Consider the following 21195-nt stretch of genomic DNA (forward strand, 5'->3'; position numbering starts at 1 on the left):
GGATGAGATACTACTCTGGAGGGCTAGCGATGTAGCTCACAAGGTTAACTGGGTTTAGGCACAGTCTTGAACTCAAACATGTAGGATGGATGGGGAGTTAGCAGACATGGTACATGGTTGAAAGGGCGTGGATGAAGTGAGTACAACAAACCACGGGCAAAAACTACAAACCACTGACAAAAACAAACAAACCACTACAAGAATTGCCATTTTCAGGAAGGTCCTCTCCTGGTTGTCATGATGAATACAGGATGTTATTGATGCACGCCGAGCAACTAAGTTAGGTGTGAAACCAACTGGCTGACAGCCGTGTGCAGAGCCGAGAGCGGGGAGGTGGAAATGGAAACGAGGGTGTCGGAGGGGACACGAGATGGAGATGGAGGGGGGTGAGGGGGGAGGTGGAGGAGGTGGGAGGAGCCACCAGGTGTAGCTCTACCTGCTTCAGAGCAACTGAGGCCAGCTCAGGAGTCTAGAGACCGCCGCGCAGGGGGCTGCTGGCGGCCAGGAGAGAAGGAGTGGACACCCCTGAGGAGCATAGGGAGGAGGAGGAGGAGGAGGAGGAGGAGGAGGAGGAGGAGGAGGAGGAGGATAAGAGGAAGAGGAGGAGAAGGAGGAGAGAAGGAGGAGGAGAAGAGGAGAAGGAGGAGGAGGAGAGGAAAACGTTTGCAGGAGTGTGGAGGAGTTAGGCACAAAGAGGTTAAGGTTTCGAAGGTAAAAGCAGAATGCAATTCAGACCCGGCACCAGGGAGGGAGACTTACCCCTGAGGACCACGGCTTAATGGTGAACACACTTAAATAGAGAAAGGAGGTTAGAGTTACCTGTGAGATAACCGGCTGTCTGCGATTCAGAGATGAACAGGTCGTGTTTCTGGTCTTTGAAGGCGCTCCACACACTGGACCTGGCCAGGATCTCATTCACCTGGAGGAGAAACAATCCGCATTAACCCCGGAAAATCTATGCTGGGCTCTACTTCCTACTTCCGGTCGGCTGTCAAACTGTCAAACTCAAAGAGATATGGGGAGGCCGAGTGGTAAGAGTTTGGTTTTTGTTTTATTGGGTGCAGATGTGCTCAATTTACAGTGTCTGACCCATTTGACCCATAACTTTGTTATGTTTTCCTCAAAGTGGGGGTGTTAGGGTATAGGATTATTTCCATTTCATTCCTTCTGACCACCAGTTCATAGGAGCATAGCTACATCCGTAACCCTCTGATTCGTTGAAGGTTCTGGAAGAGGGTGAGGGCGGGGCAAACTTACCTGCTCTCCGTACTGCAGGCTGCGCGTCATGGACTTGAGGGCCTTGACGATCTGGGCCTTGGTGGCGGAGGGGTTGTCCAGCGTCTCCAGACCGATGCCCTCCAGCAGCTTCAGGAGGTAGGGGACCAGCTCCACCCTCAGGGCCTGGGACACACACCGCCCAAACAGAAGAACATGTGTTGCTGGTACCTGGGTCACACCGCGTTCACACTGCACACGTCTGTCGACGGATGGGGGCTTTTTGACGTATCCATGTGTTTTCCCGGGTTGTATTACAAAGGTCGATTTCATTGGACCGTGTATTTGCGTATATTTGCATAACACGATCTGATTGGCCAACGGATCCGTCGCTGCCTGAAAAGTCGAACATTTCTCAACTTTTTTGACGCAGGCAACGAAGCCGACAGAACAGACCGACCCACAATGCACTTCGAGAGCGCCCCATGCAAGGTCAATGAGATCTGTCGACGGACGTATGCAGTGTGAACACAGCGTTAGGTTATTCCACTTCGGATTGGCTGTTGAAAATAGGGTCAGGTGTACAAATAGGAGTATTAGTCTGTTAACCCACATGACTTGAAGAAAGAAAGAAAGAAAGAAAGAAAGAAAGAAAGAAAGAAGTGTATGTCAGTATGTACCTGTGCAACAAGGTCGGTCTGCTCCTTCTGGAACATGCGGTTAAGGGCCTCGCAGGCGAGCCCCGCCATGTCGGCCCGCGACCTCATGCCACTCATCAGGGGCCCGATGGTCTCCAGCGCCGCCATCGACCGCACGCACAGCTACACGCACACACATGAGGATGACTTCACCGGAGCTCACGCTGCGTTAAAACACTGCAATAATACTGCAGGATAATAGTATAGCTAAGACAGGAGAAGGTTTATAGCTAGTATTTTAGCGAACAGCAGGGCTGCCAAAGCCTAAATAAGTAAGATTAATATGTTGGCAATTTCTGTCCACATGTCTTCCTGAAACTCCCTCTGGAGCAACTTGCCATTATTGAACTTTTTTTATTGGACACTAAAAGCACTTCTCATATTATTTAATATACTAATGTACTGTAATATTCTAGTATGCTGGCTAGCCATTGCTGCACAACCTAGCATGCTACCCCGCCATGCTAACTAAAGCGGCTGCACTTTTCACCACTTCTTATTGGGGTTGGGGGGGGGGTCACAATTCGAGTCAAATTGATTCAAAACTATTCCCCGATTCAATATTTATTATCTATCATTTTAGATTCTACCCATGCTTCGCTGCACTACATAGCATCGGTACTAGCGGCGCTGTGTTAACTAACATGCTAACCAGCTGCTCGCTGCACCGTGCTAACTAGCATGCTACCCAGCCGTTCTGCACTGTCTAGCATGCTAACCATCGGCGCTACCTTACCTCATTGTCTGACAGGACGTGCAGCAGGCGGATGGCGCTCTTGGGGATGGCATTGTTGCGGTGGTTGAGCGCGGCCAGGATGCGCGGCAGGTGGCCCAGAGGAGGGACCTGGTCAGCCAGCTGGCCCTGCGTGCTGAACAGACACACTGCTGCCGTGGTAACGGTCTCCAGGGCCTCTCCCTGCAGGAGACAGGGGATGTGCAGGCGTACAATTTTAGGGTTTATTGGTATATCCGTGTGTTGTCTATAAGTGAGTGTATGATTGTGTGCATAAGTGTATCATGTGTTTTTTTTGAGTGAGTGTGTGTGTTTTCATGTTCATGTGTGCGTGTGTCTTTGTGCGTGCGTGCATGTGTATATATGCGTACATTGGGGTTGTTCTTCTCCAGCAGCTCCGTGATGGTCTCCAGCAGAGAGACCAGGAACTCTCTGGGCTTCCTCAGGACCCACCCGGGCTGGGCGATGAAGATACGCAGGAAGACCCCGCCCACCTCCAGCTCTCCCTGTCCCGCGCCGTATGCAACCGTGAACTCCTCTGGCAGCTGGGGGCAGAGGTCAGAGGTCAGGGTGCAAAGGTGTATTCTCATCAATGTGCATTCGATGTCTATTGTACATACGACTCACATTTACCTGCTAATATGTAATAGTTAAACTTACCCTCCAGTTGACATCAGGATTATCCTTCTGCTGTTTAAAGTGACTGGAAAACAAAGACAACAGAAGACAAGAACATTATGAAGCTGCATGAGTGCGGTAATATCAATGCTAACGCTAATGCTATTGTTAACGCTAACATTAAGCCAACGCAAAGGCTGGATCAGGGTGTTCCCGTTGGCTGTGGGGGACCTACTCGAGCATCATCTCCCGCACGGTGGTGGAGACGGTCTCGCGGGAGCCGTCGTTCCAGATGAGCTCGGGGTTCTCGTGCGTCCCCTCAAAGATGTGCACGGCCGCCTCGGCGTTGTCTCTCATGGCGTCCATGAACACACCGGGCAGGAAGCGGATCAGTGTCAGACGCACCTGCAGAACAGCCGTCAACCATCAATAGTTGAAATATAGTCCTTATCCTACTGTCTACCACCGTGGATCCTTTAGCTAGCTCTTTACTTGGTCCAGTTGTTTCTCAGAAACTAACATGGGCGGCACTTTTTTACAGTTACTCTGACTATGTTTTATTTTGTAGTCACTATCGCAAGTGGCTTTGGATAAAAGCGTCTGGCTAAGTGTAAAATGTGACAAGTGGTGGATCTCTTGTTAAAAGTTGCGGCAATTCAACAAACGTTTAAATGGTGCCGGGGGGTTAGTAACTTTGTGAGGATGAACCAAAGGAAAGCAAAGTGTGTTGACATCTTGACCCGACGATGGCGGTTGTATCATGGCAAGATGCCCAAAACATTCAATTAATACAAAATTAATTAATTGATTCATTCAAAATCAATGATTGAATTAGTTAATTCAGTAGGGAGGGTGGGAGGGTTTGGGGTTCAACAGTGAGACCGTTGTGTTCATGCTCACCTTGGGACCAACCAGCTTGTCTGAGGTCATCTTAGAGAAGAGTTCTGCCGTCTGGGAGCGTACCTGGGGGTGGGTGGAGTTACAGAAGAGATCCAGCAAGTAGATCAGAGCACCTGGGAGAGAGGAGGGAGAGAACGAGAGAGTTTACAGGTGTGACTGCAATCTGTCTCAGGCGCTATCTGACACAGATAGCGCCTATTTGTGACTCCAGGTCTCCAGCGGTAACAGTATTGATAAGTACTAAGTAGTCAGTAGAAAGTAATGAACAAACCTTTGGCCATAGCCTCTTTGACTATCTTTGTGTTGGAGGTCAAGGCATACAGAGTCTCCAGAACAAGCTGGCGGCCTGGAAGTGATAAAGGGACGGTTAGCGATTGTATGAAAACACCTCTCAGCATATTCTCATATTATGAAGGGCAACGTCATTGGGCACCTGTGTGTTGTACAGTGAGGGAAAAGAGTGGTATGTTCTTGTATAAAAGTACTTAAGCTCCACAGCCTTCACCAGTGATGTTTTCCAATATAAACACAGAGAATGATGACTCTACCACACAACACTGGCAGACAAAATGGCCAGTGTGTGTGTGTGTGTGTGTGTGTGTGTGTGTGTGTGTGTGTGTGTGTGTGTGTGTGTGTGTGTGTGTGTGTGTGTGTGTGTGTGTGTGTGTGTGTGTGTGTGTGTGTGTGTGTGTGTTCTTACTGGAGGGCAGAGAGTGGAGGAGGACCAGCAGGTTGGAGAGGACCAGGGACTCAGAGATGTTGCTCACACACTCCTGGTTGGACGTCACCGTGTTTACCACCTGGAGAACAAACACAGTTTAGACCTCCATCATCACTCTGGGGTCACGGTATCAGCTGGTCTCCTGAAGAAAGGTTCTTACCTCTAAAGCTAGCTGCTGAACCTTGCCAGCGCCGTGGACGCGTAACAAGGAGAAGAGCAGCTTAAAGTGTCCGATGCACTCCGTTTCTGAACCTGTGGACCAACAGAACACCATTCATTAAGACAAATCCCACAAGGCTCTCTCAGTCTGACTCTACAATTGGTTGGTCTGTTTTTCTAGAGGGGCATAAATGAACACTAACTGTGCAATAGACAAAAAGTTGAATCTAATCTTATTACCCAGAGAACTTGGGTAAAGGGAACAAGAGGGTAACAAGATTTTTTTAAAATTTTAGTTTAAAATAATACAGATGGTATTGTGGGTAAAAATGCGTATTGTCAGTTAAGAAGGGGATAGAGGGTAACAAAGGGGATTGTGGGAAAACAGATTGGATTGTGGGTAACTTAGATTATCGAGGGTAACAGAGGAGATAGCGGGTAAGGAAGGGGATTGTGGGTAACTTAGATTATCGAGGGTAACAGAGGAGATAGCGGGTAAGGAAGGGGATTGTGGGTAACTTAGATTATCGAGGGTAACAGAGGAGATAGCGGGTAAGGAAGGGGATTGTGGGTAACTTAGATTATCGAGGGTAACAGAAAAGATAGCGGGTAAGGAAGGGGATTGTGGGTGACAGAGAGGACTGTGGGTCACCTGGGTTGTTCTTGATGACGTTGCGCAGCGCCTCCAGGGCCATCTCTGCGAAGCGGAGGCGCTCGGCGTGCTGCTGGGACTCCACCTTGTTGCTCTGGCTCATGGCCAGCAGGGTGTACAGGTACTGGGCCTGGGAGCCCACGTAGTCCAGCAGGCTGGCCGCGAACGCCTTGGGGAACTACACACGCAGACATAGACCCACATGGAGGATCACACCAACACACACGTAGACACACAAACAGAGACACACATTCACATTCGAGATGAAGGTGGAGGCTGGAGGAGTATGGAGTGTAATAGTGTCAGTAAAACATGTTGGGCAGCAGGAACAGATGTTCAACAAAATCATTTGTATTAATTAATGATTATGTCAATTATCAATAAGAATGAATTAGTAGACTTAAAGAAGCATGTTTTATCAGGCAACATAAATAAACCACCATCTAGATGAGCGACACTGTAATCTTACAGCATCCTTTTAATGAGAATTGAGGACTTCAATGATATGTAAATGCATGTAAGTCAGTACACCAGTCATCCTATTAGGAATGTGACCTGACCTCCAGGGGATAGGTGGGCTGCTCGTTGTAGACCCGAACGAAGATCTCCCCCACGATCAGCTCCTTGCTGTGGTCACTGAACACAAACTCGGAGCCAAACGTCTTGTCGTTCTCTCCCTGGAAGAGCAACCAAACACTGACGTTACTGCAAAGCTTGGAAAGAGACACTGGAAGGGGGGGCTTCACACTCAGCTAGCTTCTTATACAAGAGAATGCTTGGATGGTAGTAGTAAGTCGAGGTCCGCCACATTCACTCTGTGTCTAAGGAAACCCCCTCGGAATTTGGCTTAGTTCAGGAGGTAGAGCGGTTTGACTGGTAACCGGAAGGTTGCTCATTCGATCCCCGGATCCTCCTAGCTGAGTGTTGAGGTGTCCCTGAGCGAGATGCTTAACCCTAACTTCTCCCGACGAGCTGGCCGTCGCCCTGCACGGCTGACTCTGTTATGAATGTGTGAATGAACTGTCGTAAGTCACTTGGGATAAAAGCGTCTGCTAAATGTTATTTGTCAGATTCGGTGAACTCAAATCCCGTACCCATTGACGCTGCAGACCAGGACTGTTCACTAGAGGATCTGGGAGCAATGGGCAGTCCCAGGCCCTTACCATGTGGATGTTTTCCCGCTGCTGCTCCTCCAGGAACTCCAGGAGCTCCGCCCTCGTCCCGTTGTTCCAGATCAGGTAGGGGTTCTCAGAGTTACTGTTCAGCAGCTTCAACACCTGCACACACACACACAACAGGGCTCAGAGACACAGCAGGGCTTAGACACACAGCAGGGCTTAGTAGGGGTGACCCCGAATATTCGACTATTTGGTGATTCGATCGAAGGAGCCTGATTCGACTGCCAATCTCATAGTCGAATCTTCGGCAAAACACACTTATGCCGCTTTTCCACCGACAGTATCAGCTCGACTCGACTCAACTCGCCTCGACTCGGTTCCAGGCGCGTTTCCATCTAAAAAAGTACCTCTTCAATGTGGGCGGGTCGTAGAAAATAACCTCTCCACCATGGGCGGGTCGTCATTAGGTTTTAATCACGGGAGACGCGATTCCCGGGAAATCTGAATCTGATCAAGACTATTTCCTGATTCCCGGGAAAGGTTATGATGGGAAATAAAATAAAAAGCGCAATGACTGCGCGTCTATTGTTGTCATACGGTAACGTTGATGGAGGCGAAACTCGGGCCCTAGGAAAGGAACGACACTAAAACGAAACAGCGAAACGCTGATCCTCCGGAGCCAGTCCGTGGCTACAGCCACGCCGGACACACACAACCACGCCCGACACACACAGCCACGCGCAGCCTAACTCTAGCCCCGGGAAAGGAGCGACACACACGGCGAAACGCCGATCAGTGTCCCCCTCGGGAGAGTTAAGTTGTGTCCGGCGTGGTTGGAGTCCACAAACCCGCTCCCGAGGGGGACACTGATCGGCGTTTCGCCGTGTGTGTGTCGCTCCTTTCCCGGGGCTAGAGTTAGGCTGCGCGTGGTTGTGTGTGTCCGGCGTGGCTGTGTGTGTCCGGCGTGGCTGTAGCCACGGACCGGCTCCTGAGGATCAGCGTTTCGCTGTTTCGTTTTAGTGTCGTTCCTTTCCTAGGGCTCGAGTTTCGCCTCCATCAACGTTACCGTATGACAACAATAGACGCGCAGTCATTGCGCTTTTTATTTTATTTTATTTCCCATCATAACCTTTCCCGGGAATCAGGAAATAGTCTTGATCAGATTCAGATTTCCCGGGAATCAATCTCCCGTGATTAAAACCTAATGACGACCCGCCCATGGTGGAGAGGTTATTTTCTACGACCCGCCCACATTGAAGAGGTACTTTTTTAGATGGAAACGCGCCTGGAACCGAGTTGAGTCGAGGCGAGTTGAGTCGAGTCGAGCTGATACTGGCGGTGGAAAAGCGGCAATATTTGGATCAATGAGCAAAAAAAAAAAAAAACATGATTCAAGGATCAGTCGACTATCGGCAAGACTTGACGAATCAGATTCGACTATGTAAATATTTAGTCGGGGACACCCCTAGGGCTTAGACACACGGATCCTGTCAGGTGCGGCATGTGAAGCAAGTGTTTGTGTGTTCAGTACAGAGGCGGGTGGCTTTGTGGTGTGTGTCTGTGTGTCAATGTGTGATGGGTCAGTGCATTGTGTATCAGTGCTGTACGTCTGTTGTGTGTAACTGTGGCGGGCCTGTCAGAATGGTGTGCTTGTCAGTGTGTGTCAGTGTGTGAGTGAGTGCGTGCGCTTGTGTGTATCATCAGCACATCCACCCACCTCGGCGGGGGTCCCAGAGCCCAGCTTGCGGGCCACGTACGGCGTCAACATGGCCGCCAGGCTCTTGCGGATGGTGGGGTTCTCTGGCGGCGTGGCGTCCACCCCGTTGGTCTCCGGGGCTGCTCCGTCGCCGGGGCTGGGGGGGGCCATCAGCTGGGTGTAGCCCCCCAGACGGCTGAGAGCCACCAGGCTGATCCTGGCTAGGCTGTTGGCCACCTCCTGCTGGTTGGTGTCCAGGCTGGCCTGGAGGAAAGAAAGATCCATGCAGGCGAACATCATATATTTATTCTTCTGCAATACAGGTTCAAGTTGACGCCAAAAAAATGGTGCTGCTTTTCTAAAGGCATTAGCATGCTCCTTAAAGAAATACAGTCGCGGATACCGACAGAACACCTCGAACCCCAAACCCCAACTTATAAATTAAACTGCACTATAGATAAAAATCAGGACAAAATAAATTGTAATATCCTATTGACATTTGTAGTGCAGACAGTCGATGCAAATTGTATCAGCACTCGGAAGACGGAAGACGCTGTGATATCGCACGTGAGGCCCCTGCTGACTGTGTACCGACCTGCACGCCGCTCTCTTCCAGCGTGAAGTCGTAGTTGAAGAGGTAGACCAGCAGGTGCCACAGCACACCCGCGTGGTACAGGTGGGTCTGCAGAAAGAAGTCCACCGCAAAGGAGCTGACGCACTGCACGGCCAGGGCGGCGGTCCGGGGCAGACCCTGGGGAGGAGACCGGGGATAGGGGGGAGAGGGGGGAGAGAGAGGGAGGAGACCAGAGAGAGGGAGGAGAGCAGAGAGAGGGGGGAGAGCAGAGGGAGGGAGAAGAGCAGAGAGAGGGGGGAGACCAGAGGGAGGGAGGAGAGCAGAGAGAGGGAGGAGACCAGAGGGAGGGAGGGGGGAGACCAGTGGGAGGGAGGAGAGAGACCAGAGGGAGGGAGGAGACCAGAGTGGGGGGAGACCAGAGAGAGGGGGGAGACCAGAAAGAGGGAGGAGACCAGAGAGAGGGGGGAGACAAGAGAGAGGGAGGAGGGAGACCAGAGGGGGGAGGAGGAGGAAGAGGAGGAGAGTGGGATAGAGGAGGTTGAGGAGAGAGGGAGGTTAGGATGGAGCAAGGAGCCAGGAAGAGGATGAGCAGATGGAGAAAGAGATGGAGAAGGAGAAGATGAGCAGAGGAATTATGAGTATGACAAGGTAATCTGAGGTCTTCCTCAATAGCATTTTTGATAACAAATCTATTGACTGATAAACAGACTATCCTGCAGCCATAATATATATTTCAGGTAACTTAGGTACTCACCTTGCCCTAGTAGAGGACCTGACAGAGGCCGGGGACTCACCTTGCCCTAGTAGAGGACCTGACAGAGGCCGGGGACTCACCTTGCCGTAGTAGAGGACCTGACAGAGGCCGGGGACTCACCTTGCCCTAGTAGAGGACCTGACAGAGGCCGGGGACTCACCTTGCCGTAGTAGAGCAGGTGACAGAGGTCTCTGATGATGTTGGGCAGCTCTATGATCTTCTCCCGGCACTCCTCGAACTGAGCCGCCACGCTGTAACACTTACAGATGTGCCCGCACACCTGAAGACACACATCACGTTAGGTATTAAGATATCACCTCACACACACACACACACACATCACATTACATACTGTGATGTTTATACATCCCATTATATAACACATCAATCACTTGGATAACTTTACATCAGTGTATTGTATGATACAGTGCACATATACACTGTATGATACGGTGGACAAATATGACTCATGAATCACATCAGATTGTGACCAGTAGACAAGTTGTGCAGTACCTCTCCCCAGACACTAGATGGAGTGAGTGTAGTGTTGAGTAGTGAGATTCTTCAACTGCTGGGTTGTGAAGGCATTTCAAAGGGAATTTGGAGTGGGTCTCAGCGCAAATGCCAAACCTTAATCTTTCGAAAGAAGCCCATGAATTAACTAATGCTTCAATCTTATTTCAACAAAGGCTTACTGTAATATTGACTTGGCCCCAATTGTTGCAGTTTTTTGTTGCTCCATGTTTTCGACAGTACATGAAAGCATAGTTGATTACTACAATATTGGTAAAAACAGCTTTCAATCAAACTATATTCGTCGTGACTTCATGACGAATGAAACCGTGAACAATGAGAACCAGTGGTGTACAGTGTATTATTACTGTGTAGTAGCAGTGTTTACCTGGACAGACATGTCTCCTGGCTTACTGGAGGCTGTGAGAACGGCCACACACCTGGAGAACGCCTCCAGCAACACCTGGTCAGGAGGAGGAAAAACAAACAGCATGAGGAGGTATCACACACACACACACACACTTTTCTGTCCGTGCCCGGCCCGCGTCCGACAGAAGTAACCGAGCCCGACATCAAGATATATATGTCCGAGCCAGGCACAGTTAAAGTCTATTTTTTCTCATACTAATGACACGTTTACGTTTGTGTGTATGAAAGCACGCCTTTATTAAATAACTGCAAGGCATTTGGAAATGTCAACAGATGAGCGCAACAAGCGCGCATTAACGCGCAGAATCATAACCAATTGAAATTCACAAAGGCCCACAAAAATGGCCCTGATAACGATAAATTCCATAAAATAACAAGGTTCTGAGGATCTGTAGGACAGGTAGTCTATGAAATTCAAATTAACACGAGTGTCCCCAGCAAAGTAAAATTAACACAAAAGCAACGCCAACTCCAACGCCTTATCGCGCAGATGTGACTGAGCCTGACCCCGTGCATAATTTCTAAATATTTGTCACAACCCGACCCGGCCCGTCAGGTACCATCGGGCTCGGGTCGGGTTTCCATGCTCTAACACACACACACACACACACACACACACACACAATATCTGAAATATAGACAATATAAACACTCTACATTTTCACTTTCCCAAACAGATTCCGATTCTCTCACCATTATTTACCAACCAAGAGTTGCTGCTACCCCACTAGCCAACTGAATTGTACCATCACTGCTAGCTAGCTTGGTACCTCGATGCCGTCTTCCCGCCGTAGCTCCTCTGCGTTCAGCGCTGAGCAGTTGACCGTGTGGAAGGCCAGCTCGGTGCCCGCGGGCAGCAGCGGCGAGGTCTTTGAGAACAGCTGGTCGTCGCTGGTCTCCATGATGATGGTTTTGATGAGCATGGGGTAGCCGGCATACTTGTAGGGCTCCAGTTCTGTTCCAAGGGCATTTTTGGAGGCATTTCAGCATAATTATACATTATAATGTATCATTTGCAAATTCAATTAAATTTTGTATTCCTAATTTCTCAGGTAATATTTGATGATCGTATTGTATTGGGAGATACTAAACATTCTCATTTGAAAAATGTCTGTACACTATTTCACCGTAGCAGCTAAATGAACAACATTGGCTTCATCAGCTAGCGTTGTTGGCTATGTGAGCTTCATTAGCTCCCTGATCTTCAGTCGTTTTATTAGCTATATTAGGCCTACTAGCTTCATTAGTTCCACCAACTCCAGTAGCTTAATTAGCTCCCTGAGCTTCTAGCTTCATTTGATCCATTAGGTCCAATAGCTTCATGAGCACCAGTAGCTTATTCAACTCTGTTAAGTCCACTAGCTTCATTAGCTCTGCTAGCACCCTGAGCTCCAGCAGCTCTATCAGCTCCATTAGGTCCACTAGCTCCCTTGGCTCCGTTGTAACGCGGACCTTCCTTGTAGCGGTTGAAGAGGATGCTCTGGGCCTGCAGGATGAGGATGATGTTCTCCGGGTCGGGCCCGTCTACGATGCGGGCCGACTTGGTGCACAGGAACTCGTAGGCCTTGTTCACTTTCTCAAACATGTCCTGCACACAAAGAAACCAACACACAGACAGACAGAAGTGTTGAGGCTTAATTATGTGGTGGTGTGTCTGTGTGGTGTGTGGTGTGAGAGCGAGGGAGACGATGTGTGTGTAAACAGGAAACATGAATCATGAAGCCCTTTAAGAGGCCAGAAAGAACATCTGCAAAAATGTAGTCAATATACCATTTTGATTTATAAACGTAACATACTTCCAAAACGTAAACTATGTTTTACAAGATATATCATATTAACTTTGAGTTAATATGAACTGAGACCAACGCATACAACATGCACAAAGCTGTTCCACAGCCAGTGTATGCGTAGATTGTTGGTATATGTTCATACTCAAACACCCAAACATTAATTACACACTGCTTAGGTTAGGCTTAGGCTTTTTAAGTACCAGTGCATAGTGTCCCCTGGTTACCTTTTCAATTTTCTCTTTTTTTGCATTGCTTTAGTCATTGTCTTTTAACACTTTTCTTTTTTTTTCTTTCTTTTTGCCTTAGGCCATGTTTATTGTGCTTAAGCACATTCTTGTGAAGCACTTTGGTGCGGCTCAGCCGTCTGTATATGTGCTATAGAAATAAAAATTGACTTGACTTAGGTGTAAGTACATATTATATATACAGGAACAACACTCTGGTTAGTGGCAAGTACATAAGGCAAACAGTACACACTGGTTAGGTGTGGGTACATATATATGGTACACAGGAAGTTCACGCTTGTTAGGTGTGGGGACATATTAGAGACACCCACCCTGCCCTCTGGGTTCTTGTCAGGGTGGTACTTCTGGGCCAGGCGGAAGTAGGCCTTCCTAATCTTACTCTCATCGTGCCTGAGGACAAACAAGCACAAGCACAAACACAAGTTTGACACAGACCCGTTTTAACAACGCTGAGAGAGGAACAGAGATGGGCATTTAAAGCCGTTCATTCATTAATCCAAATGTACACTATCTATTTACCAAGTGTAAAATAATATACATTTTTGTACTTCAAAAATGTACTTCAAAAATATACTTCACTTTATATAATGCATTATCAGACACGTTTTTATTCTAGTCTGGTGGTAGTCTAGTCCAGTGGATAATCTATTCTAGTGGATAGTCTAGTCAAGTAGATAGCCTAGTCTAGTGGATAATCTAATCTAGTGGATAGTCTAATATAGTGGATAGTCTAGTCTATTGGATAATGTAGTCTAGTGGATAGTCTATTCTAGTGGATAATCTATTCTAGTGGATAGTCTAGTGTGGTGGTTAGGATGTTTGACTCTTGGAGGAAAGCGACACTGTGGTGGCTCAGGGTTAACTCACTGTCCCTGTCCTTTGGGCAGGTTGAGGACCTCGTAAGCTTCGTCTACAGACATGGATGGAGGCTTCTTCTCCACCTCTCTCTTCCACGCCTCCAAGGTGTCCTTTAGTAGTTTCACCTGCAGGGGGTAGCAAAGACAGAGTGACACATAAATACCCAACACAAGGTCAGCTCCTAAATCAAAAATGAGTGCATGAAAGCTCTGTTTAACTTGCGTGATGATCAGGCTGACCATTAGGATCAGATTACAGGGGCGCACCGTAAAGATGGATTACATGTTGCAGACTATCCTTTAAGACAAAACCTTAGTCTTTTCAAGTAAGTAAGTTTTAAAAATCCTTTCATGCATACTCGGACATGCACCATGTAGGGTCTGTAATGTCACTTTTTATAATTATCGGATCCTATCGAATCTCAGAACGAGTTACCCATTAGGGTCCTGTGAAGACCTCTAGCCCATAACATGTTAGTAATGGTTGAGTGGTTGGGTCGCTGCTACATTTCCCCTGTCGAAGACGGTACATAATGAAAGTCAACATGATGGGTCACGTTACCGGGTCTCTGATGGGCCAGTCGGGGAAGTGCAAGGCGTCACAGAGGTGCCTGAGGTAGTAGATGTTGCAGAAGAGCTCGTTGTCCAGCTGGGGGAAGCTGACCACGGGGATGGGGCAGTACTGGTACAGAGCCCGCGTGTTGCTCTGCAGCCGCGGGCTGAAGTCCGCCAGGTGGGCGGCGATCTTCTCGATCATGAGACGCCTGAGGGTGTATAATGTTTTAAAACACGGGGAAGACACTCAAACACCCAGACAAGAGAAGCGTCTAGTCTGTAGCGTTGTAGGTTTGATTCAGACCTGCGGTCCTGTGTTACAGGTCATTCCCTCTCTCTTCTTCAACCCACTGTCCTGTGTACTCACTGTCCTGTCCTTTCATCACTGTCCTGTCCTCTGTTCTCACTGTCCTGTGTCTTCACTGTCCTGTCCTGACTGTCTTGTTTTCATTGTCCTGTCCTGACTGTCCTGTGTCTTCACTGTCCTGTGTATGCAGTCACGGCGCCAGGATTTTTTCTCTCCCGGTGCTAATGGGGAGCTTGACCGATAGGTGGGGGTGCTAAGAAAATAATTGATTTTCACGACTTCAGTTTTTTTTTTTTTCAATAAAAGCAGCTATGATACACAGGGGCTTAACTGGGGCTACACAGATTTTTGACAGGGCTATAGCACCCCCTAACCCCGGTGTAGCGCCGTCCCTGTGTGTATGCACTCTCTTGTCCATCCAAAAGGCACAAATCATCATCATCATCACCCATCATTATACATCTAAATAAAGACCCATTACTTGCTGACGGACACCAGATTGGAAGGAGTTCTGACTGACTCTGATCCATCCATTATGCACTATCACTAAAACTCAAATACTCTTCTCCTCTTGTGTCCGTCTTGTGATTCTTACAGCACTCTGTTCAGTGACTGTTCTTTGTTCTTTTCTAGAAACTAGTTCTACTGAATGTCCTCAAATCTGAGTATGCACTCTGAACACGACCAGGTACGCTGGTACGGTCTCACTGATCCCGGGCGGAGGGGGTGACCTGACCTCATCTCACTGCTCCAGATGGCCTCGGGCGTGTCAAACTCCCCCAGGAAGATCTCAGAGAAGCGCTCGGCCTCGTAGTTCTCCAGGTAGCACACCATGGCCTCGGGCAGCACCGGGCCCAGCACGCTGCGCTGCACGATGTCCTGGCCTTTGGACTGCACAGCAAGGTCAGAGGTCAGAGGGGCAGACTGACGCTCTCTGTGCACTGGCTATAGATGCCTTTAAGGAATCAGGTGGGGTGTGTGTGTGGGTGGTGTGGGTTTACCTCCTCGGACTTGAAGGCCTGTTTGAGGTGAGTGTATTTCAGGAACCTGGAGGGATGGGGGAGAAGGAGAGGAGGATCAGGATGTGTGTGTGTTTGTGTATTGGTCTGTGTGTCTGTTGTGTCTGAGTCTGCATGGGGATTTATGTCCATGTTTAGACATTTGTGTGTGTATGAGCATATGTTATTTGTGTGTGAGTATACATAAGCATATGTGAGGGCGTAAATATATAATGGCATCACAAAGTGTGTATCCATGTGTGTGTGAGCGCCCTGACCTGGCGACGGGCAGCACGTTGGACCCGGTGTACATCATGATGAAGAAGAAGACCCCAGTGAGGTACAGGCGCTGGAGGTTGGGGTTGTCCTGCATCACCAGGTAGAGCATGTTGGCCACCTTCTCCACCAGGATGGGGTCGAAGGTCAATAGCAGCTGGAGAAGAGAAACATAAAAACACACACATAGTTTGAAACCATTACTGGGTCATGGATTGGTTGAGGTTTTGATTTGGATTTTCCCAAAGATGTAATTGGACATTCAAAAATGTTACATTTGATATTTGAATTGGTGGAGAAAGAGTGTTTTCTTCTGAATAGGATTGCAGGATTTTAAACCACTGAACCAAATGTAGGACCCCCTCTGATGCCTCCTCTCTGACTGGGGGCAGAACCCGGCGCTCTGGGCTCACCTGGACGATGTGAGGCAGGCAGGTGTTGTCACTGATCAGCCTCTTGATCTTGGGCAGCGGGCGGATGATGGCGTTGTCCTGGTCCCTGGGAGAACACACAGTTAGCTTCACATGCTATGCTAAGATAGGCTAATCTTTGCTAAGTTAGGCTAAGACAGTAGACTCACCTAGACTAGGATAAACTAGGCTAGACAGAGCTTTTTTAGGCTAACCTAGTAAAGGCTAGGTTAGGTAAAGATAGGCTTAACTAGACTAGCCTAAAGTAGGTTAGGCTAAACTTAACTATGCTAGGTTAGGCTAAACTAGACAAGGCTGGGTAAGGTTAGGTTAGGCTTGGAAAAACTCTCCCAAGATAGGCGTTAATAGATGAAGCTAAGTGATAGGCTAGGGTAGGCTAACGTAGACTAGGCAATGCTACACTAAGCAAGGCTTATACAGATACCTGCTGGGGTAGTAGGAGCACATGCTGATTAGCATGTTGAGGATGAGCGTGGCCAAGTCCGTCTCATTCATCACCGCCTGGCCTGTTGCTAGGAGACACCACTTGAGCTGAGGGATGGCCTGCAGGGGGCGCCAGCCGTCCATGCCCTGCGCCCAGCACCGCGTCTTAGCGGTGAGCACGCCTGTGCTCCAGAACTCCTGCATCTGGAGCAGGAACACAGAACACAGGTTAGCCTGAAGGACGAGTGAGTGGTGAGGACAGACCAAAGATGAACCGTCCTGGGTTCAACCACAAAAAGTCTGCCTCTGGCCTTCCTAGAGCAAGATGCCTAGCCCCTACTTTAATGTATGCATCTGAATTCACTATACGTCGTTTTGGATAAACCTTGATATGATATATGACTTAACAGTAAAGAGTAACGATGCAAGTTCGTCAACCACTCGAATGCAGAAAGCAGCACTCTCAGGATTACAAATAGAGCGAATCCAAGCGAACTGACGTCCATACCTCCTCATAACTGAAGGGCCCTCTCCTCTCCTTGTCTGCGTTCCCGAAGTACCACTCCTTCTCACTCTCTCTCTTCATGTCCGGGGACGCCTCGATCACGTTGGTCTGAGGGTGCGTTCAAGATCAGCCCGTTATGCGTGTGTCAATATCAAATATTTTTGTGAACTTTTACATTTTTATATTTGTGTAAAAACTTATTATAAACACAAAAATATTAAACCAGTTTAATTGAATGATTCATCATTCAAATAGCGAGTCAACTTTAAAATTAATTTCATATTAAAATACGAATCCTCATGAAACATATTTGTATAAAAACACACTGTAGTCATGGGATTCCAAGGGAATATCAGATGATGTTGTCATGGCACATAACAGACCTTAACCCCTTTATATCTACTGGGTTCCCGTGTACCTGTAGTGGGACCGTGGCCCTGCTGGTGTGGAGGTGGGCCAGGGTGAGTAGGTCCACCATGATCCGCACCCCGTTGGAGTCCATCACCTCCTTCACGTTTTTCTATAACAAAAAATTGTTGGCTCATATTTTCTAAAATGAGCAAGGTGGCTAAAGCGGGCAAGGGGGCTTAAGTGAGCTAGATGGCTAATGCAAGCTAGGTAGCCAAGGTTAGCTGACCTTGTTGAGGATCAGTTTGTTGATGAAGAGAATGATTCTGTCTCGCTCCAGTCGGTCCGTACACTGAAAACACAACAAGACAGAGAAATATTGTGTTGAGCATAATATTAATCATTATAATATTAAACACAAAAATAACAAATATATATATATATTTTGTATTTATTTATTATTATTTTTTTTTTAATGAATATGAGAAGCAAAAGTATTGGAAGAGAATTAAAACAAAAACAAAAGTGGGAATATAAAATATGGTAGCGGTATACTGACTCGGTCCAGCATGCCGACGATGTACTTGGTGTCGATGAAGGGTCCAATCTCCTCGCAGCACTTCCCGTAGACGATGGCCAGCGCCTGCAGACACAAACACTTCATGGACACCTTGGGGGTGAGCAGGAAGCGGTGGTACAGCTCGTTGAAAAACTCATACCTAGGGAGAGAGGGAGAGTGATGGGGAGGGGGAGAGAGAGGAAGAAGGAGAGAGAGAGATTGAGTCCCAGTCCCATTTCTCTCCCCTTAACAAGAACACTTGCTTTGAGTGCCTTTAGCTTCAAGTCAGCTCCCGTGCTGGCTAGCGTTCAAGGGTTGATTTTAAGGGAAAAACAGCACTCCCCCTTGCTCCCAAGTATTGGGACACCCTATCCCTTTGCGGGAACGCGCAAAATCTAGGGTAAGGGCTCAAATCTAGGGGACAGGGCCTTAGGCTCCTGTACACTTCTTTTCAATGAAAGGACAACACATGAAAGTGATGAAAGTTGTACTGCTTCAGAACCAGGTTTCAAAGTATGACCAGAGATCAGTGCAGGATAGCTGCAACAGTTTTAAATTTTTTATTGATCTAATTGAATACGACGAATAGGATAAGGATTTATGGAGACTTCTTTTAAGACCTTAGGTCTTCCTAACTAATTTAAAAGATTCATTGAAGATTAATTTAATGTAACCGATTTTTCTTGCATTTTTCTTGGTTAATGTATACAATATACTGACTTAATAGGACTTAAGGAAGTGTAAATGGGTCGGTCCAGCAGTCCTCACCTCGGACTGGTGTTCAGCCAGTGCTGTGTGTAAAAGGGTTGAAAAATGTAGATGATACGATGGTGTCTTATGAGGACATGAAATTGGAAATGTTTTGGTAATTTGAGACGATAAGGCAGAGTCTTATGAGGACGTCATATGGTAAACGGGTTGGTAAATGTAGACGATACGGTACAGTGTCTTATGAGGACATGATGTGGTTAATGCTTGGTTGTCTTACGATCTCTTGATGCCGCTGGACTCGTCGTTCTCGTCCTCCTCCAGCAGGAGGCGGAGGTAATAATCGCCGATCTTGATCTCGTCTGAAAGGCAATCGTACCGCACCTGGAGACAGAAGGTATTCAGATGTTAAAATACAGGATTTGAAAACACAGCAAAGTAGTTCATAGTTGCTGGTTCAACTCAGAAGTTAAAAACTTCATCCTATAGCTTTTCCTTCAGTCATTTTACAACTAACATTTAGTTAATCTTCAACTAAGTTAACATTACCGTATGCATGTAACTGTACTATGATATATTTTAGTATGATGTAGGTGACGTTCATGAAGCATCCAACTTGGTGGGTTACAACTACTACTACAGTGTAGTCCATGTGCTGGGTTGAGCAAGTACAGACCTTGGACTGTTGGTGGTTCCATACAATAACTTGGGGAGTGTGTTGGTGTTTGATGTCAGTAAAGTTGACGATTAAGAATTGCAATCTTTTCGAAAACTAAATTATCTCTATTTGAGTTGTAGTTGGCGGGTATTTTGATAATAGTGGGTAAGTTTCGGTTGGGACCTCAAACTCCTGGTGGTTCCAGGAGATGACGCTGGCGCTGCCCAGCTCGCGGTCTACGCTGAAGGCCCTCATCTCCCCCTCTAGCCCGTCCCGGAGCTCCTCCCGGGTCTTCAGGTTCCAGATCAGGTTGGAGCGGGCGTGGTCCAGCTGGAACCTGGCGAGGGGGGAGAGACGAAGTGGTCCTCAAAGACTGGCTGATAAATCCATCACATAATGTAACGTAATAACATAATCGTACGTTAACCAACAACTGGTGTAAGTTCATATGTAGGTATAAGTGTTAAGAGGTGTGTGTGTGTGTGTGTGTGTGTGTGTGTGTGTGTGTGTGTGTGTGTGTGTGTGTGTGTGTGTGTGTACAAACGTATCTATCGTGTATGTGCAGCAGCAGGTGTGTATCTCTATAAATGTGTTGATAGAGGTGTAAAAGTATGTACAGGACCTACAGGTACATATGCGTGTTTGTGCAGGTACATATATGCGTGTGTGTACAGGTACATATATATGTGTATTTAAAGGTGTGTACACAGCAGTCAAGACGTACTTGTAGTAGAACAGCTCCCAGTTGGATTCTATCTTGATTCTCTGTCTCCTCTTCCGCAAGATGACAGGCTTCTGGTTGGGGTTCTAGGATCAACCAGAACATTTCATCACACCACACACGCACCACAGAGTATGTATGCCACATCCACACTGCACGCAAAAGTTGCCCAAATCTGAAGTGTGAACAACACAGATCACATGGAATCTGATATTTTCAATTCTGACTCGGGGCACTTTCATATATGGACATAATCCGATGGAGGTCAGATTTCTTGCAATGTGACCTCAGTGTGAACATATCTAAACTATGCCAAGTCATATCGGAACTCATGTTACATAACGTCTCTCTAGCGAGAGTGAATACAAACATGGAAGAAGGTTGTGAGGGAGAGAGTCAGTGGAGGGAAAACTACTAATTAAAATAGTTGTTTATAGAATTGATGTTGGAAGGCCATTAACAATGATATTTTTTTCCTTTTCAGGTGATCCATTACCCACAATAGCGCCTGTGTTTCTCTCTGGGATGCTTTTGCGAATATTGGCTATTGGCTACGTTTAAAAATGAATGTCAACAGCCAAACCAAAAAATCGGTTCTGAGTAAGAAATCTGAATTGAGCGCTTTGCAGTGTGGACGAGCCAAAGAGAGAGAGACAGATAGAGAGTGTAGGAAAGAGACAAACAGATAGAGGGAGTGTAGGTAAGAGAGAGAAATACAGAGAGGATGGAGGAAAGAGAGCGAGACGGACAGGTTTAATGGAGAAAGAGAGAGAGACAGAGAGAATGGACGAAAGAGCGAGACGGACAGAGAGAGTGGAGGAAAGAGAGAGAGACAGAGAAAGCAAATGAGAGAGGCTGTGGTGATGGTATGATGTCATGACAAGTGGGGAATTAAGACGATGGGCCCCATCTTGCGCCCGCCGCAATTGACTTTCTACACCGACGCATGTGTCGTTGCTAGTTTGCACCCGGCGCAAAGCTGATTTTCCCCCGCAGCAACCAGGCGCCACTACACTTGCGCCTGGAGAGGCGTG

At 47.6% G+C, this 21195-nt stretch overlaps 1 protein-coding gene across 4 annotated transcripts in view; it reads right to left on the minus strand.

The window, feature by feature from the left end:
- dnajc13 (dnaJ homolog subfamily C member 13) overlaps positions 1-21195 on the minus strand; it is a 46403-nt gene that overhangs the window by 1345 nt on the left and 23863 nt on the right. For all 4 annotated transcript variants that reach the window (XM_084475557.1, XM_084475556.1, XM_084475555.1 and 1 more), the window contains 35 exons: positions 20165-20247; positions 19624-19777; positions 19063-19166; positions 18075-18234; positions 17805-17867; positions 17586-17687; positions 17171-17275; positions 16664-16866; positions 16222-16306; positions 15811-15965; positions 15536-15581; positions 15271-15425; positions 14235-14436; positions 13683-13798; positions 13127-13205; positions 12233-12368; positions 11551-11735; positions 10740-10814; positions 9999-10118; positions 9106-9261; positions 8532-8774; positions 6860-6973; positions 6257-6373; positions 5697-5874; positions 5046-5137; positions 4865-4964; positions 4436-4510; positions 4165-4277; positions 3500-3669; positions 3307-3349; positions 3018-3191; positions 2650-2829; positions 1896-2036; positions 1258-1401; positions 820-919 (listed from right to left, as the gene is read on the minus strand). In XM_084475557.1, the coding sequence (XP_084331683.1) occupies positions 820-919; positions 1258-1401; positions 1896-2036; positions 2650-2829; positions 3018-3191; positions 3307-3349; positions 3500-3669; positions 4165-4277; positions 4436-4510; positions 4865-4964; positions 5046-5137; positions 5697-5874; positions 6257-6373; positions 6860-6973; positions 8532-8774; positions 9106-9261; positions 9999-10118; positions 10740-10814; positions 11551-11735; positions 12233-12368; positions 13127-13205; positions 13683-13798; positions 14235-14436; positions 15271-15425; positions 15536-15581; positions 15811-15965; positions 16222-16306; positions 16664-16866; positions 17171-17275; positions 17586-17687; positions 17805-17867; positions 18075-18234; positions 19063-19166; positions 19624-19777; positions 20165-20247 (4468 nt within the window). The remainder of the gene's footprint in view (positions 1-819; positions 920-1257; positions 1402-1895; positions 2037-2649; positions 2830-3017; positions 3192-3306; positions 3350-3499; positions 3670-4164; positions 4278-4435; positions 4511-4864; positions 4965-5045; positions 5138-5696; positions 5875-6256; positions 6374-6859; positions 6974-8531; positions 8775-9105; positions 9262-9998; positions 10119-10739; positions 10815-11550; positions 11736-12232; positions 12369-13126; positions 13206-13682; positions 13799-14234; positions 14437-15270; positions 15426-15535; positions 15582-15810; positions 15966-16221; positions 16307-16663; positions 16867-17170; positions 17276-17585; positions 17688-17804; positions 17868-18074; positions 18235-19062; positions 19167-19623; positions 19778-20164; positions 20248-21195) is intronic.

The sequence above is a fragment of the Micromesistius poutassou genome (assembly GCF_964030765.1).
Source record: "Micromesistius poutassou genome assembly, chromosome: 11".
Lineage (NCBI taxonomy): Eukaryota > Metazoa > Chordata > Actinopteri > Gadiformes > Gadidae > Micromesistius > Micromesistius poutassou.